This window comes from Vidua macroura, chromosome 19, assembly GCF_024509145.1.
Source record: "Vidua macroura isolate BioBank_ID:100142 chromosome 19, ASM2450914v1, whole genome shotgun sequence".
NCBI classification, from domain to species: Eukaryota; Metazoa; Chordata; class Aves; order Passeriformes; family Viduidae; genus Vidua; species Vidua macroura.
Window position 1 is genome coordinate 13,380,750 of NC_071589.1, and position 16,014 is coordinate 13,396,763.

Genomic DNA, 16,014 nt, shown 5'->3' on the forward strand with positions numbered 1-16,014 from the left:
TGGCCTCCTGTGCTCTGTGCAGCTTGGGGTGGGCAGGAGTCCCCTGCCAGTGTCAGCCCTTGCCCTGTGCCCAGCCCTGGACTGGGCTCATTCTCCTCCCAGTCCGAGGCTGTGATGTGCTGGGGGTGTTGGTGAGCCTCGTGCCTTCACAGCTGCCCCTGGCCACCAGGACAGTGCCTGGGCTACCTCACTGCAGAAGGCAGGGTGCCTGTTCCAGGCTGGGACAACGCTTGGTCCTGCACCCTGCTGAGGGCACCAAGCTTGGCTGGGCAGGGCCGTGGTCACCCACAGCAGAGGCGTTCAGGGCACTGTGGAGGACTGGGGACAGTGGGGGCATGGGGCACCCTCGGGTACCGTGTTCTGCACCAGGGCTGGGGGATTCATACCCGGCTGGTACCAGGGATCAAACTCAACTTGGGGCTGAGGGCAAGCTGGGAGTGCCAAGCCTGTGCCAGCTGTGTTGGTGCCATCAGGGCTGGAGGGGCGTTGTCCAGTCCCACACACTCGTGCCATGGGGGGATCTGCCCGAGCTGCAGTCCCTGCCCATCCTGTGCCTCAGATGGGGCAGCCTTTGGCTCTGCAGCCTTTGGCACTGCAGCCTGAGTCTGGCCAGGGTGGGCACACAGCCCTTGCTGAGGGCAGTGGGGGGTGCAGGGGGCAGGGCAGCCCTGCCGTTGGGCTGGTGCCCGTTGGGCTGGTGCCGGGGTCGGTTGGGGCAGACTGTCGGTTGAACTGCTGGCAGTGTCAGGTGGGGTGCAGACAGTGCCTGGAGGCTGTTGGAGGGTTGAGGAGTGTGACAGGGAAGCCGTAGAGCCAGGTAAGGTTGGGGTGAGCCAGGGCAGCGATAGGGATGGGCAGGGACGGGCAGGTCAGGGGCAATAGGGCCGGGTGGTGATGGGCCAGGCAGGGGTGGGGTAGGCTTGGGGCCACTGGGCCCAGGCAGGGATGGGACTGGCAGCTTCCCCTAAGCCTGCAAGTGCAGAGGGAAGGCTGAGGGCCGTGGAGGGGTGGGATGGGCAGCGTCAGGAGGTCAGGGTGTGGGGTCTGCACAGCCCCTGGCTGAGCGGGGTTTTTGCAGGTGCTGGGGAGCTGCGGGCACGCCCGGTGCTGGCACCATGTCAGCCCCACAGGACGAGCGGTTAGCCCTCCTGGAGAGCTTGGCCACGGCGCTGCTGCGTGTCCGGCCGGACAAGTGGGGCAAGTTTGTGGCCAGCGAGGAGACTTCAGTCATGCTGGACAAGTTCTTCAAGCAGCCAGAAATGCTGGAGCTGGTGCTGGGGCTGAACCCTGCTGGGCAGCTCCTGCCCACTACCTGCTTCCCACCTGCCCTAAAGGGCAAGGGAATCTACTGCGTGAAGAGGAAGGGGGAGAACATCACTGGCGAGAACTGTCGGAGTGGTCTGCTGGTGGGAGACATCGGCCCCTCGCCCGTGGAGCAGCTCATCACCGTGCTGCTGGAGGTGGGTTGCCCACGCAGGCACAGGCTTGGGGCGAGCAGGGTGAGCTGAGCTCCCTGGGCACACTGCTGTGCTGGGACCCCTGCTGTGGGCTGCTCTAGCCGAAATTCCAGGTAGGCTCCAAAATAAGCTAGAATTCACACAAGAAAACTTGTCCCAGGTCCTCGTCCTGACCTTGCTCCCATCCTATGTTGAACAAGCCCCACAAGGACAAGAGCTGGGTGAAGGTCACCAACCTGGTTTTCTTCTGTCCCCAATTGGATCACTTCCTGCAATTTTAGAAACTCATAATAATGCCCACTTACCTTTACCCTGCAGCTGGGAAATATCTAAGTGTATTTCTTTCAAACTTCCCGTAAATATTCCCACTGCCAGTCCAGAGCACCCAAAAGCTGCATCAGCTCCAGGAGCCCCCACTATTCCCCCTCACTGCTGGGGGCTTTTGCTCATGTGCCAGCCCCTGACTCTGCTGTGCCACTTCCAGCACTTCCCAGGCCATGAGCTGGAAACCAGAGCAAAGGGCCTTTTAGTCACACTGATAAATATCAGCAAACCCCATCTGTGGCCAACAGAGCCGTGACTGCACTGAGACTGTGCTTCAGTGGGCAGTGAGAGGGAAATGCCCACTGCCCTGTACAGGAGTCAGGAGCAAGTGCCTGACCTAGCCCTGTCTCGCAGGTTGTGTCCCCTCTGCTCCTGAGCCAGGATGAGGGGGTGGGCTGGCCCAGGATCGTGGTGGAGGACGTCGTGCGCCACACTCACCAGCTGCAGAACAAGATGTTTGTGATGACTGGGAAGATCCAGGGAAAGCCACTGCTCCCACTGCCCGAGCACCTGGTCAGCTGGGAGGACTCAGGCGCCGCCCTGGACTGGTGGGTGCTGCTGGCACCACTTGGTGCCAGAAAAGCCTGACAAAGGCCCAGGACAGCATAAATCACTCGGGGAGGGACGGGAGCTGGGCCACTGGCTCGGTCCCTGCACAGCCCTGGGCACAGCCATCCCCTGCAGCAGACAAGGCTTGAGGGGTTCATGCCAGGCATCTGCAGCGGCAGAGATGGCCACAAGCAGGAGTGACGGGCTTCCCTAGGGCTGTTTGGGGTTCCCCTGGGGCAGTTCAGGGCTCCCAAGGGGCATAACCCATCTGCCTTTCAGCCTGGTGGGGCCCATAGATGGTACAGTGCTGCACTCCATCGAGACCGTGGTCATCGAGTGGTTCCAGCAGGTTGAAGAGATCTTTAGCCAGGACCCAGCACAGCAACTGCTGGAGGGGCTGCACCCCCTGCCCAGGGTCGAGTTTGATTTCTGGCAGACCAGGGTGACCAGTTTGGAGTGCATCAGTGAGCAGGTACTGTCTCGCCCACGGTGGCCACATGTGCTCATGCTGAGCCCCCCGGGCTGAGCCCCCCGGGCTGATCCTGACGCCTCTTCCCTGGCAGCTGCTCTCACCCCAAGTGACAGTGCTGGCCAAGACGCTGGAGAAGGCTGAGAGCTGCTACTGGCCATCACTGCAGAACATGTTCAGGGCCGTCCGTGGTGGTGAGCTCCCATGACATGGTGCTGGCTGCCTCCAACAAGGTGTCCTCATCCCAACACGGACTTTCCCCATGTCCTAGGTCTGGAGGAAGCCAATGATGTCAACCTCCACCTGCAACCGCTGCAGGGGCTGCTGGAGGAGATGGAGCAAATGGACTACTCCCAGGTGAGTGATGTGTGGCAAAACAACCAGGCAGAGCCTGGTGGCCTCATCTGGGCAGCAGCAGAGCCCCAGAGGCTTTGGGGGGACACATCCCCCCGCACTGACGAGGCTCTGCTCCCACAGCTGCGGCCCTTCGTGCCCAAGGTGCTCTGCACTGTCTGCCTGCTCCGGGCTCACTGCGTGCACTACCACTCGCCTGCCCACATAGCCCGTGTCCTGCAGGAGACCTGCAACTTCTTCATCAGCCTGGTACAGCCCCATGGCCAGCACTGACCCACCCCTGTCCCCTGCAGTTGCCTCTCTGGGGCAGATGCGGTGATGCAGAGACACCCTAGACAAGGGAACAGCAGAGCCCCCCATAGGGCTGGGGGGAGTCTGGGGCAGGCACGGGCTGCCTGCAACCACCAGCAAGTCTGTGGGGGTGAAGGGGGCAGGAGGAGCCTCCACATCCTCCTGACAGCGGGCCCTGCCTGTGTCTGTCCCAGACCTATAAATTCCTGAACCCAGAGGACATGCTGAAGGGGCTGCAAGGAGAACCCCAGGAGACCCTGGAGGGACTCAAGCAGGCCATCTCCACCACAGAGAAGTTCTTCCAGTCCTACAGCACTTACTGCTCTGATGTAACGCCCACATTCTTCCCGGTGGGTGCAGGGATGGTGCAGGGACCTCTGACCCCCTGCACACCAGCAGCAGACTGACAGCCCCTCTGCCCTTCCAGGAGCAGCCAGAGCTCTGGCAGTTTCCCCCCACACAGATCTTTGGGAGGATGGATGCCTTCTTGCACAGGCTCAAGGCCATCAAGGTGAGAGCACAGCACTTCAGGGCACAGTGCCAGCCTCAGTCAGGCCTTCCCTGCCCTGGGGATCCTGGGGAGGGGGTGGCACAGGGGGAGCTCGGCTGAGCCTGGGGCGGGCTGGGGCTGCTGGCACAGTGGGACAATGCTGGGAGTTCAGTGGCAGCGTTCCCAGCACAGGCTCCCCCCAGCCCCGAGCCCCCCTGGCAGGATGGGCACACCCTAGCCAGGCCAGCCCTGCGGGGCTGCTCCTCAGGACTGCTGAGCTGGCAGGACGCAGCCCTGAGCTGGTGGTGCAGCTCCTGCACCTGCAGCCTGGGACAGGGGAAGCCAGGTTCAAGGGGGTTTGTGCTTGCCAGGAGCTGTTCCAGGCAGCCGTCGACTTCCAGAGGCTGGAGAAGACGGCGCTGGGAGGGGTGCGAGGGAACTTCCTTGGGACCTGGGTGTTGCGGATCTCTGAGGAGATCTGTGAAGCCACCAAGGCTTTTGCTGAATGCAGATATGATCCCTTGGATCCCGATGAGGAGGTGAGCAGGTGCTGGAGTGAAAATGAAATGGATGCTGGAGTGGAGGTGTTAATATTGGCTAAGTGAAAAGAAAAAAATCTCTTGTGAGAACATGCTGCAGAGGGACACGTGGGACTGCCCCACAGCAGCACAGGGCTGGCTCTGGAGCAGGTCGTGGGGCTCTGGACCCCCTGGGTTCAGCAAATCCTTCCTGAAGGATCTGAGAAGGAGGCACAGGGGCTGTGCCACTTTAAACCATTTTGTTCTCAATGGCAGCAATGGGACAGAGACTTTGCAGAGTTCCAGAAGAAGGTTGAGGATGCAAACAGGCAGCTGGCTGCCATCTTCTGCCAGGGCTTTGATGACTGTAACAGCCTGCCAGCTGCCGTGAAGGTACCTGTGCCCCAGCTCAGCAGCCTGGCACACAGCTCCCACAGCACCTGGGGGTCTCGCCCGTCCTGGGACTGCTCCAGGGCGCAGGAACCTGTGCCTGCCTCTCTCTCTGCAGCTGGTGCACATGTTTGCCTCCGTGCTGGAGCGGCCCCTGATCAAGGCTGAGGCTTCCCCCTGCTACTTGGCCCTGCTGGGAATGTTCGAGGCGGAACTGGAGAGCGTCAAGGCGCTGTATGACACCCGGTTCGTGTCCCCCCCACCCCCCGGGGGGGCCCCAGCCATCCACAAGAACATGCCACCCGTGGCCGGGCAGCTGAAGTGGGCCCTGGAGCTGCAGCAGCGGCTGGAGGGGCCACGCAAGGACTTGCTGGCCATCAACCACCCGTAGGTGCCAGGTCCCCTGTCCCACGGGGACACAGGGCAGCAGTGGGGCAGGATCCAGCCTGGAGCGGGTCCCCTCCCATGCCCTGCTGCAGCAGCTCTCCTGTGGCTCTCACAGTGCCATGGTGGGCGCTGAGGCTCAGCTGGTGTCCGGGAAGTGCGAGGAAATGATGGGGCTGCTGCAACGGTACAGCAAGAGGATCTACGAGGAGTGGGCGAGCGGGCCCGGCCGGGACTGCCACTTCAGCCTGGAGCAGCCCCTGCTCCAGAGGGACCCCGAGTCCGGCCTCCTCAGCGTGAACTTCAGCAGAGAGGTCGGTGCTGGCACGGGCAACACCAGCAGCGCTGAGCCCGGGCTGAGCCCGCGGTCCCGGGGCTGAGCCGCTGCAGAGGGTGCTGCTGACCAGCCCTCCCGGCTCTGGTGTCTCGCAGCTCTCTGCCGTCCTGCGGGAGGTGAAGTACCTGCACATCCAGCAGCAGAAGGACATCCCAAGCAATGCTGAGAGCCTCTTTGCCCAAAATGAGACTTTCCAAAAGATAGGGGACAACCTGGAGCTCATCGTGGGCTGGTACAATGAGGCAGGTTCTGAAGGGGAGACAACCCAGCTGCTTTTCCAGGCTGAAAGGGACTGGGGGAGTTGGGTACCACAGGCACATGACTGGCACCTCAGCTCCCTGCCCATCCTGTGGCTAAGCCAAGCCGTGGCTGCTGCCCCCCACCACTGTGTTGGTGGGGTGGGGACCCTGCTCCTCGGTGCTCACCGAGGACGTGTTGGCTCAGGTGAAGCACTCACCTGTGGATGTGTTGGCTCAGGTGAAGCAGCAGCTGATGCCAGTGGAGAAGCCACTGCTGGCAAAGGAGCAGCAGGCCCTCGACATCCGTCTGGCCAGTGCTGAGAAGTCTCTGTTCTGGAGCCATAAAGGTAGAAACCCCCACCTTGGCCATCTAAGGTTGGGGATTGTCCTTGTGCATTTTGGGGGTCCCTGGTCCCCAGCACCAACTGACCTCCCACTGCCCTGGGGGTGTCTCCACAACATGCTCGTGTGCCCATTTCTCTCCCAGGTGTCATGGAATACATCCAGGACATGAGGGAGACCCTGCATGACCTGCAGAGACGGGTCCAGAGAGCGAAGCTGAACCTGCAGAACATCACCCAGCTGATGGAGGTAATGTTTGCTGGCACTTCACAAGCATCCTTCTGGGACACTTTCCCTGGCTTTCCCTGGCTCAGCAGAGCAGCCCCGTTCTCTCCTCCCTGCAGGTCTGTTCAGCCACTCCCTTGTTTGGAAGAAAGGACAACAAGGAAACCGCGCTCCTGGACCTCGATGGGAAAGAAAACACCTTAGCTCAGCGCCGCGCTGTCATCGAGAGCACAGGCAAGAAGATCCAGGAGATGGTGAAGGTGAGACGTGGCCCTGGAGCACTGAATGGCTCACAGGGCCATGCGGAAGGACTTGAAGCAGCATCAGGAGCCGATGCCTTTGCTGGGTGCTCACTGACAAACACTGCCTGGTTTTCTCGTGGCAGGAGAACGCAGATATGTTTAAGGCTGACGTGTCCTCACAGATATGGCAGAACTATGTGGGGTACATAGACAAAATCGTGTTGGATGGGCTCTGCAGACTCGTTCACAAATCCCTGCAGCTGCTGCTCACCAACATGGACCCTGACGTAGGTGCTGGTGTTGTGGCAGCGGGTGTCCTGGTGCTGGGCTCGGGGTGTCCCAGCGCTCACTGCCAGTTTGGTCACTGGCCAAACGTGACTGTCCCCGCGCTCCCCGCAGCTTGCAGGGCTGAGGGGCTGCGGGACATGAAGGCTGTGACCTGTTTCAGGCCCAGGTGTCCCCGCTGTTCGAGGTGCGCATGGAGCTGTCCGAGGGCCGGGTGCAGTACCAGCCCTCCCTGGAGGTGGGGGCCGGCGACAGCTTCTTGGTGCTGGTGGAGGGGCTGCTCGCGGACACGGAGGCGGTGGCAGCCTCCATGCCACGGCTGCTGGAGGGGGCGGTCAGTTACAAGGTGAGTCGGTCACAGGCAGCGGCTCCCAGCTCAGCAGGAAGGAAGGGGGTGAGGGTGGCCGTTGTCCCCAGCCAGTCCCTGAGCTCTGCCTGTCCCTTCAGATGGCGCTGGAGGAGCAGCCGGACCTCACGAGGATGCAGGAGAAGCTGATGTCGCTGGTGGTCAGCACCATGGCAGAAGGTGAAGAATTCAGCGCCAGCTTTGAGGAGCACTCCCACCTGTGGAAGGAGACCCCCGAGGAGTTCCTGCAGCGCTTCCTCACCTTGGACAGTGCCCCTGGAGAGGGCGAGACAGAGGCACCGCCAGAGAAGCCCTTGGCGCCTGGGATACCGCCCCTCGTGCTCTTTCAGCAGGAGGTGTGGGATGAGTGCCTCAAGATGTGCTGGGTGCTTGGGTGCCCTAGAGGACACTGGGTGCCCAGAGAGGTGCCAGCCACAGACTGTGACCCATTCTTGTCCCCAGATCGACGTGCTTGAGGCACTGCACGAAGAGGTGTTGGAGTTTGAGGAAACCAGGGTGTTTGGGGGGTGGCTGCAGAGTGACTGCCGCCCCTTCAAGAAGGCGCTGCTGGGTGCCATCAAGGGCCACAGCCTGGTGCTCCGGCAGTACCTCGCCCACCACGTCACCAGCAGGTAAGGCCAGGCCAGCCCTGGCGTAGGGACGGGCTGCTCCCACTGACTGAAGCCCGGCTAAGCTGTGGCACAGGCACCACTGTGTGCCAGGGCAGGGCTGACCCAGGGAGACAGCCCTGGAAGTGCAGGTACCAGGTGAAGGTTCCAGGCACCTTCAGGGGTGAGTTTCTGGGGGGGTCATGGCCTGCAGAGTGAGCCCCAAGCCACAAGGACACCTGGTGAGAGCCATTGTCCTCTCAGTCTCCAGGAGCTGCAGAATTTCATCCAAGAGTCCACTGCCGGCTTGAGTAAACCCCTGGAGGAGGGAGACTATGAAGGACTGGTGGCGATGATGGGGCACCTGGCGAAGGTCAGAGAGAGGCAGGAGATGACTGACGTCATGTTCGAGCCCTTGAAGGAGACAGTTGCGCTGCTCAAGACTTACGGGGACAAGATGCCGGAGGAGATCCACCTGCTGCTCCAGGTGGGCTGCTTAGGGTATGGAGGGCTGGGCAGGGCCTTCCTGGGGCCAGGCTGGTGACCCCACATGGTGTGCACTGCAGAAGCTGCCCGAGAGCTGGGACAACAACAAGAAGCTGTGCCTGCGGGTGGCGGACCATGCGGCGCCCCTGCAAGCCGCCGAGGCCGCCATCCTCCGCAACAAGTGCCAGGACTTCGAGGTGCCTGCCTGGGGGCTGCGGGCGGGGAGGCAGCTCCTCGGCAGCTTTGGGAAGAATCTGCTGCTCTTCCCAAATGCCACATCCTGGCTGCCCCCATGAGCCCCATGCTCCCACACAGGTCCAGCAGCTCGCCTTCCGGGAGAGTTTCCAGGGAAAAGCCCCTTTCTCGTACACAGAACCAGAACCCTACAAGTCACTGGATAGGGTAAGGACGGGGAGGATACCAGGGCCACTGCTGTCCCCACTGGCACTGCCTGGCCACCCATGACACTGGATGCCAGGGAGGGGCGGCCGCTCCAGCTCCGGCTCCAGCTCCCAGGCTGACAGGGAGGGTCTGGCCCTGCAGCAGGGATGGAGCCCCTGCTGGAATAGAGACAAGTCCCTGGCACACAGTCCCTGGCTGATACCTTTTCCTTTCCTCCATCCAGCAAAATAAGAGCATCGTGGCCTTGGAGAAGGAAATGGCAGCCCTGGCCACCTCAGCTGCGCTGTTTGAGGTGTCGGTCCCAGAGTACAAACAGCTTAAAATGTGTCGCAAGGAGCTGCGCCTGCTGAAGGACCTCTGGGACATGATCACCCTGGTATGTGCTGTGCTCTGGGAGCAGGGCACAGTGCCCAGCGCTGCATCCAGGCCAGGGCTGGACAGCAGGCTGCTCTTGGCTGGCATGAGCACCCAACGCAGGCACCTGGTGCCAGCTGGCCATTGCCAGCCAAAGGCGCAGAGCTGTTGCAGCTTCTCAGAGAGCTCATTGCCATCAGAGGGAGGATGAGACATGGGGCAGGTTGTTACACTTAGAGCAGGTCTGCTCTCATGGCGTGTGTGTGAGTGGGGCCCCGGCGGGCACACAGGGCGTGCGGGCACTGGGTCTGCTGCTCCTCTTCCCGGGCAGGAATGCTTCTGCTAATCACATGTGAAAATGTATCCTGGCTCCAGGTGAACCTGAGCATCGCCACCTGGAAGACAACCAAGTGGGCAGAGCTTAATGTTGAGGATATGGATATTGAGTGCAAGAAATTTGCTAAAGACATCCGGGGTTTGGATAAGGAGATGAAGAGCTGGGATGCGTTCACGGGGCTGGACAGCAGCATGAAGAACATGATGACATCCCTGCGCGCCGTGAGCGAGCTGCAGAACCCCGCCATCAGGGACCGGCACTGGCAGGAGCTTGTGCAGACAACCAAGGTGCTCCCGAGCCCTCCTGCCCACCCCAGGCCCAGGAGGCTCCAGCCCCCAGCCCAGGGGGCTCCCAAAATCCACACCCAGCAAGGGAAGGGTGCCATTGGGTTTAAATCTGGCCACATGCAAACATTTGTGTAGGGTTTCTAAAGTGGGTGTTAATGAGCTCGTCTGGGTGAGCTGCTGGACTGGCTCTCTGTGGAGGGGAGTCCATGGCCCAACCACGCCGGTTCTGCTCCAGGTGCAATTCACCATGTCCGAGAACACCACCCTCGCCGATCTGCTGCAGCTGAACCTACACAAGTTTGAGGAGGAGGTTCGCGGCATTGTGGACAAAGCGTCAAAGGAGGCTGGGATGGAGAAGGTAAATGGGGCTCAGCTCCTCCCCTGCTTTGCTGAGACCCCGGTGCCAATGTGACTCCGTGGCTGCCAAGGCCTTGTGTCCTGGTTCCTGGGGCTGGAGTCCACAGGGAGCACACGGAGCTTGTGGAGCCCCTGCCTGGAGCTGGTGCTCCTCTGCCCCCTGCTTCCCCACAGGGGCTGGGCCCAGCACCACGGCATCCAGCTCATCCTCATGCCCCAACTGCAGGTGTTGAACGCCCTGGACACTACTTGGGCAGCAATGGAGTTTGAGTATGAGCCCCACAGCAGGACCCAGCTCCCACTGCTCAAGATGGATGAGGTGCTCATTGAGACACTGGAGGACAACCAAATGCAGCTGCAGAACGTGTTGGCCTCCAAGTACCGAGCCTTCTTCCTTCAGAGGGCACAGGACTGGCAGGAGAAGCTGTCAACCACTGACACAGTTATCAACACCTGGTTTGAGGTACAGAGGAAGTGGAGTCACCTGGAAACAATCTTCATAGCATCTGAAGACACACGAAGTCAACTGCCAGAGGAGTCGAAGAAATTCGATACCATTGATGAGGATTTCCGAGTGCGAAGCCCATTCCCCCTCTCCTTTTCCCTGCAGCTCTCTGCCACTTCGGGTTGGCTGAAGTGTTTTTCCTCTTCAGGAACTAATGGCTGATGCAGTACAAACTCCCAACGTGATTGAATGCACCAACAAGCCCGGGCTGCAAACCAAGCTGGAAGCGCTGCAGGAGAGGTAAGGACCAAGTGATCCTGGTGAAGCATTTGGGAGGCCAAAGGAGGGGGTTGATTCCTCCAAAGCGTCAGCAAGACAAGGACTGAGCAAAGGGTAGAACTGGTAAATGGAGGTTAATGCAGGTTTTTCTGTTTTCTGTCAGGCTGGCAGTCTGTGAGAAAGCCTTGGCTGAATACCTTGAGACCAAAAGACTGGCTTTTCCCCGGTTCTATTTTGTCTCCTCTGCGGACCTACTGGATATTTTATCGAAGGGGACCGAGCCCCTTGAGGTATAGGCTGTGTGTGAGCATGGGGCTGAGTCCTGTGCCATTGCTGTGCACTTGTTTAAGCAGTTTTAGGACATTTTTCACTCTTATGGGCAGAACACCATCCCTGATCTGCCTTCCTGGGGTTGCAGTGCCCAGGGAGCACTCAGGGGTCGATCTAATTGCTGATCACCCCTCCACACGTGACAGGGGTCCTGACAGTGGCTGTGCCTCTGCTCTCAGGTGTCCCGGCACTTGACGAAGCTGTTCGACAGTTTGGCCAAGGTGAAGTTCCAGGAGGGCTCAGACAAAAAGCCTCAGAAGGTGGCCCAAGGGATGTTCAGCCGGGACGGGGAGTACGTGCACTTCGATGCAGACTGTGACCTGTCTGGCCAGGTCAGCTGAGCTTCGTGGAGACTCTGAGGCTGAGGTGGGGGGCAGGTTGAGGATGGGCATGAGCCTTTTGCTGGTTGTGCTGTAACAGCCTGGCAGGAGTTTAAAAATGCAATTACAAAGATTTTTTGTCCAAAAGCCCCAGAAATGGGACCTGCATTGTAGGTACAGAGCAGCACAGTCGTGTGAACCTGCTCAGCCCCTCGAGGGCTGCAGGGTGGTTACCCCTCGCCTGTTTGCCCTCAGACCACCCCTCATCACATCCCGTGGGATGTGCCCTGCGGGACCGGCCCCGGGCTCTCTGTGCGGCGAATTGCGATGTGCAGGGAGAGGTTTGTGCAGCCCGGGTGGGCTGGAGCCGCTCGCTCAGCTCTGCTGTGACCCTCCAGGTGGAGGTTTGGCTGAACCGGCTGCTGCAGCGCATGCGCTCGACTCTGCGAAACCTCATCCCCCAGGCCCTGGGCACCTACGAGGACAAGCCACGGGAGGAGTGGGTGTTTGACTACCCAGCACAGGTGGGTGCTGAGCCGGCTCTGAGAGGGACAGGAGGAGGAGCCAGAGAGCCCCCGGGAGGCACAGGTGCCCACCCTGAGCCAGGTTCCTCTTTATGGCGTGTCATCCCCATGGTTTGCCGCAGGTCGCTCTCACGTGCACCCAGATCGCCTGGACCTCAGAGGTTGGTGTTGCCTTTGCGAGTCTGGAGAAAGGTTACGAGAATGCCCTGAAGGATTACAACAAAAAGCAGGTTGGCATCTTCTGTGCCTGACCTGGAGCCGGCCCGAGCCTCTCTGCCAGGCCAGGGGTCATCGAGAGGTGGGCAATGAGGGCATCATCTCTGTGCCCATTATTTCTGCCCTTCCCCAGATTGCTCGGCTGAATGCCCTGATTTCTCTGCTCCTTGGGAACCTGAGTGCTGGAGACAGAATGAAGATCATGACAATCTGTACTATTGACGTCCATGCAAGGGATGTTGTGGCCAAAATGATCCAAACAAAGGTATTTGGTACCAGAGGGAATTTTTGCTGCAGCATCACTCAGAACTTTGGAGCACAGATTTCCTGTAATTCCATTACTTTCGAGATGGGCACCTGTGTTGGCGGGTGTGGACTGGGCTGGGCTGTGAGGAGGGATGGTCCTCACCCACCCCAGCACGGTCCTGGGCTCCCTTTGCCCACTGTCCTGGTGCTGGGAGGTGGCGAACGGTCCCGAGGCAGGGTGTGCCGCTGTCCCAGCGGGCCAGGGTGGGCACTGCCAGTGGCCACCTGCCTCCACAGCCAGCTGCTCCGCAGGTGGAGACCTCCCAGGCGTTCGCCTGGCAGTCCCAGCTGCGGCACCGCTGGGATGACGGGGAGAAGCACTGCTTCGCCAACATCTGCGACGCTCAGCTGCTGTACGCCTACGAGTACCTGGGGAACACCCCCCGGCTGGTCATCACCCCCCTGACCGACAGGTGGGCGCTTGGCTCCCACCCCAGCCCTGCCCCGGCACTGTGGCCGTGCCACGCCACGGGCCCCGCTCAGCCCGGGGCCCTCCCTCCGCAGGTGCTACATCACCCTGACACAGTCCCTTCACCTCTACATGGGGGGGGCCCCCGCTGGCCCTGCAGGCACCGGGAAGACAGAGACCACCAAGGACCTGGGCCGGGCCGTGGGCATTATGGTCTACGTGTTCAACTGCTCCGAGCAGATGGACTACAAGGTAGGGCACGGGGCAACGGGATGGTGGCACCGAGGTGAGAACCATGGGGTGTCCAAGACAAGGGGACCCTGTGTTTGGGTCTGTGGGAGCCCAGGGGAGCCTCGGCAGGGGGGCTTTATCACTGTGGGGAGTTTCCCTAGGGAAGGGCACAATCTGTAAGGCACGAGCAGCTCTCAGCACTGGAGTTTTGACACCAAATCCCCCACTGCAGCTGCAGTGAGGGATGGCAGTGCCTGAGCCCGGTCCCATTGCTCTGTTTCTCTCCAGTCCTGTGGGAACATCTACAAAGGACTTGCCCAGACAGGCGCCTGGGGCTGCTTCGACGAGTTCAATCGCATTTTGGTGGAGGTCCTGTCTGTCATTGCGGTGCAGGTGCGCGCTGTCCCCACAACACAGTGGCACTGGGTGCCAGAGAGACTTCCCAGCTCATGGCCTGCATGCTTCCCCTGCAGTTAAACCTGACCCACAGGACAGTTTGCTGTTCTCTCCCCTACATCCTGTTTGGACACAGGGTGGGGGGTGGAATCCCAGCAGTGCAGGGCATTTGGGCACAGTTAAACCTCACAGTCCAGCTGTGTCCATCCTGGTGACCTGTCACCCCCGGCTCTGCCATCACCTGGGACAGGGAGCTGGGGTGATTAGGAAGGAGCTGGTTTAAGGTCAGCTCTCCTGCTGCTGTGGCTTCAGCAAGATCTCAATATTATTCCTGGCACAGCCAAACCCTCAGGCTCACCTTGGGGAGCAGTCAGGGCCAGCCAGAGCACTGGGCAGGGAGCCAACACCTCTGCTCACCTGGCAGGTAAAATGTATTCAGGATGCAATCCGTGCCAAGAAGAAAAAATTCAACTTCCTTGGGGAGACCATCTCCCTGGTGCCATCGGTTGGGATCTTCATCACCATGAACCCTGGTTACGCCGGGCGCACGGAGCTGCCCGAGAATCTGAAAGCTCTGTTCAGGTGGGTCGGCGTCACTGCAGCACTTCCCTCCGTGCTGGCACTCCTGTGCCACATCCCTAACACCCTCAGCCAAGGGTGGTGGCCCTGGTGTGAGGGAGTCCTTGGTGCCATGGGACAGACCTGTCACTCCCCTGAGGTGCCCAGGCGGGGTCAGCTGGGCTGCTCAGCAAGGGGAGAGCGTGTGGGGGGGTCCCACCTGCAACTAAAATCCAATAGAGTTGACAAAAAGGTGGTGAAGCCACCACTGGAAGGGGAGGGACAGAGATGCTGCAGGACCCCTGTCCTTGGTGAAATTCAACCTGTGACTGCAGAAGGGCTGGTGTGCCCCAGTCTGGGGGGACATGAGCCCTGCCTGGAGGAGTCTGGGCAGGAGACCCCAGCAGGTGTAACTGCAGCAGCTGACTGTTGGTTACAGTGCAAACTTGGGGGCAAACCCTGGGAGCTGTGGGAGGGTAAGGACATGGTAAGCAGCCCTGACAACTGCAGCTGCTCCTCTCTAGACCCTGCGCTATGGTGGTCCCCGATTTTGAACTGATCTGCGAAATCATGCTTGTGGCAGAGGGATTTCTTGATGCCAGGCTCCTGGCAAGAAAGTTCATCACTCTCTACACGCTCTGCAAAGAGCTGCTGTCGAAACAGGTAATTAACAATATTACACAGTGCTGGCTGGGAGAGGAAAGAGTCCATTTGATCATCAAACCTGACACACGGTTCGTGGGATTGCTGGTGGGACACATGGAGTGACAGTTCTGCACAGCTCAGGTCTATGGCTGGACAAGGTCCACTTCTGCATCATATGGCACCCTTCTGCCTTAAGGAAGGAATCAAGAAGCCCAAGAGTAGAATAGCATGGACTTAGAATTAGAATAATTAGAATTAGAATTAGAATTAGAATTAGAATTAGAATTAGGCCAGTTAAGGTGAGAGCACTCAGATATTATTCATCTCAAGAGAGGTGATTTACACTATAAACATGCCTCCAAGAAGGAAGTCAGATTCCCAGTTCCAAACCACCCCCATGACTGACAGAGGCTTCTCCTGTAGATAAGCTCAGTTTAGGTCCAGCCCAGTGGGTGCCATGTGGATTCCCTGGCTGGGGAGGGACAGGGAGTTGCTCTGCAGTGCTGCTTGAAGCAGCTCTCCCTCACCAAAGTGCACTGGTGATTCTCTGCTTCCTGTCACAGGACCACTATGACTGGGGGCTGCGGGCCATCAAGTCCGTGCTGGTGGTGGCCGGTTCCTTAAAGAGGGGTGACCCCGGCTCTGCAGAGGACCAGGTGCTGATGAGAGCTTTACGAGACTTCAATATCCCCAAGATCGTGACAGATGACTTGCCTGTGTTCTTGGGCCTGATTGGAGACTTGTTTCCAGCACTGGACGTTCCCAGGAAGAGGGACCTCAACTTTGAGAAGGTGCAAGCCCAAGCACGGCACCGCTGCAGAGGTGTCCCAGTCCTGGCAGGGGCCAGAGGCTGATGGTCTCTTCAGCGCTTCTGGGGGCGGCCGGCTCATCTCCAGGGCCTTTCCAAGGCTGCTGCTGGTGGTCAGTGCCTGCTCTCCCTCCCAGGTCATCCGTGAGTCCGTGCTGGAGCTGAAGCTGCAGGCAGAGGAGAATTTCGTGCTGAAGGTGGTACAGCTGGAGGAGCTGCTCCAAGTGCGACACTCCGTCTTCGTCGTCGGCAACGCCGGCTGCGGCAAGTCCCAGGTAGGGGCCAAACCATCCTGAGGACATGGGGCTCCCCTGGCCTCGGCCACGTGGATCCCCTGGCCGTGCCAGAGCTGTGTTTGGGCAGAGGGCAGCAGTGCAGCCATGGCCATGCCCAGCCCTCAGGCACTGTGTGTGCCAGAGAGAGCCCCTGCAGCTGGGCAGGTTTGGGATGCACAGCTCGAGGGCTGCCCGAGAC

The 16,014-nt window shown here is 60.1% G+C and overlaps 1 protein-coding gene across 4 annotated transcripts in view; it reads left to right on the forward strand.

The window, feature by feature from the left end:
- The first annotated feature begins 86 nt into the window (after nt 1–86).
- The window catches only part of DNAH17 (dynein axonemal heavy chain 17), a 33,417-nt gene continuing 17,489 nt past the window's right edge, over nt 87–16,014 (forward strand). Inside the window, exons 1-42 of one of the 4 annotated variants that reach the window (XM_053994599.1) lie at nt 87–817; nt 1,079–1,460; nt 2,136–2,329; nt 2,610–2,802; nt 2,894–2,993; nt 3,071–3,156; nt 3,277–3,402; nt 3,639–3,794; nt 3,872–3,955; nt 4,306–4,473; nt 4,729–4,845; nt 4,961–5,229; nt 5,345–5,540; nt 5,659–5,805; nt 6,041–6,149; nt 6,290–6,393; nt 6,489–6,629; nt 6,755–6,898; nt 7,060–7,242; nt 7,344–7,598; nt 7,705–7,874; nt 8,115–8,337; nt 8,417–8,533; nt 8,652–8,738; nt 8,962–9,114; nt 9,468–9,716; nt 9,952–10,074; nt 10,300–10,392; nt 10,474–10,647; nt 10,727–10,818; nt 10,961–11,087; nt 11,307–11,459; nt 11,846–11,971; nt 12,094–12,201; nt 12,321–12,452; nt 12,746–12,906; nt 12,998–13,154; nt 13,422–13,526; nt 13,954–14,111; nt 14,612–14,750; nt 15,296–15,523; nt 15,678–15,815. In XM_053994599.1, the coding sequence (XP_053850574.1) occupies nt 1,116–1,460; nt 2,136–2,329; nt 2,610–2,802; nt 2,894–2,993; nt 3,071–3,156; nt 3,277–3,402; nt 3,639–3,794; nt 3,872–3,955; nt 4,306–4,473; nt 4,729–4,845; nt 4,961–5,229; nt 5,345–5,540; nt 5,659–5,805; nt 6,041–6,149; nt 6,290–6,393; nt 6,489–6,629; nt 6,755–6,898; nt 7,060–7,242; nt 7,344–7,598; nt 7,705–7,874; nt 8,115–8,337; nt 8,417–8,533; nt 8,652–8,738; nt 8,962–9,114; nt 9,468–9,716; nt 9,952–10,074; nt 10,300–10,392; nt 10,474–10,647; nt 10,727–10,818; nt 10,961–11,087; nt 11,307–11,459; nt 11,846–11,971; nt 12,094–12,201; nt 12,321–12,452; nt 12,746–12,906; nt 12,998–13,154; nt 13,422–13,526; nt 13,954–14,111; nt 14,612–14,750; nt 15,296–15,523; nt 15,678–15,815 (6,330 nt within the window). In that variant the 5' untranslated portion in view covers nt 87–817; nt 1,079–1,115. Of the gene's footprint in view, nt 818–1,078; nt 1,461–2,135; nt 2,330–2,609; nt 2,803–2,893; nt 2,994–3,070; nt 3,157–3,276; nt 3,403–3,638; nt 3,795–3,871; nt 3,956–4,305; nt 4,474–4,728; nt 4,846–4,960; nt 5,230–5,344; nt 5,541–5,658; nt 5,810–6,040; nt 6,150–6,289; nt 6,394–6,488; nt 6,630–6,754; nt 6,899–7,059; nt 7,243–7,343; nt 7,599–7,704; nt 7,875–8,114; nt 8,338–8,416; nt 8,534–8,651; nt 8,739–8,961; nt 9,115–9,467; nt 9,717–9,951; nt 10,075–10,299; nt 10,648–10,726; nt 10,819–10,960; nt 11,088–11,306; nt 11,460–11,845; nt 11,972–12,093; nt 12,202–12,320; nt 12,453–12,745; nt 12,907–12,997; nt 13,155–13,421; nt 13,527–13,953; nt 14,112–14,611; nt 14,751–15,295; nt 15,524–15,677; nt 15,816–16,014 lie in introns of those variants that run through there. The other 3 variants (XM_053994597.1, XM_053994598.1, XM_053994600.1) reach the window with 3 other exon arrangements.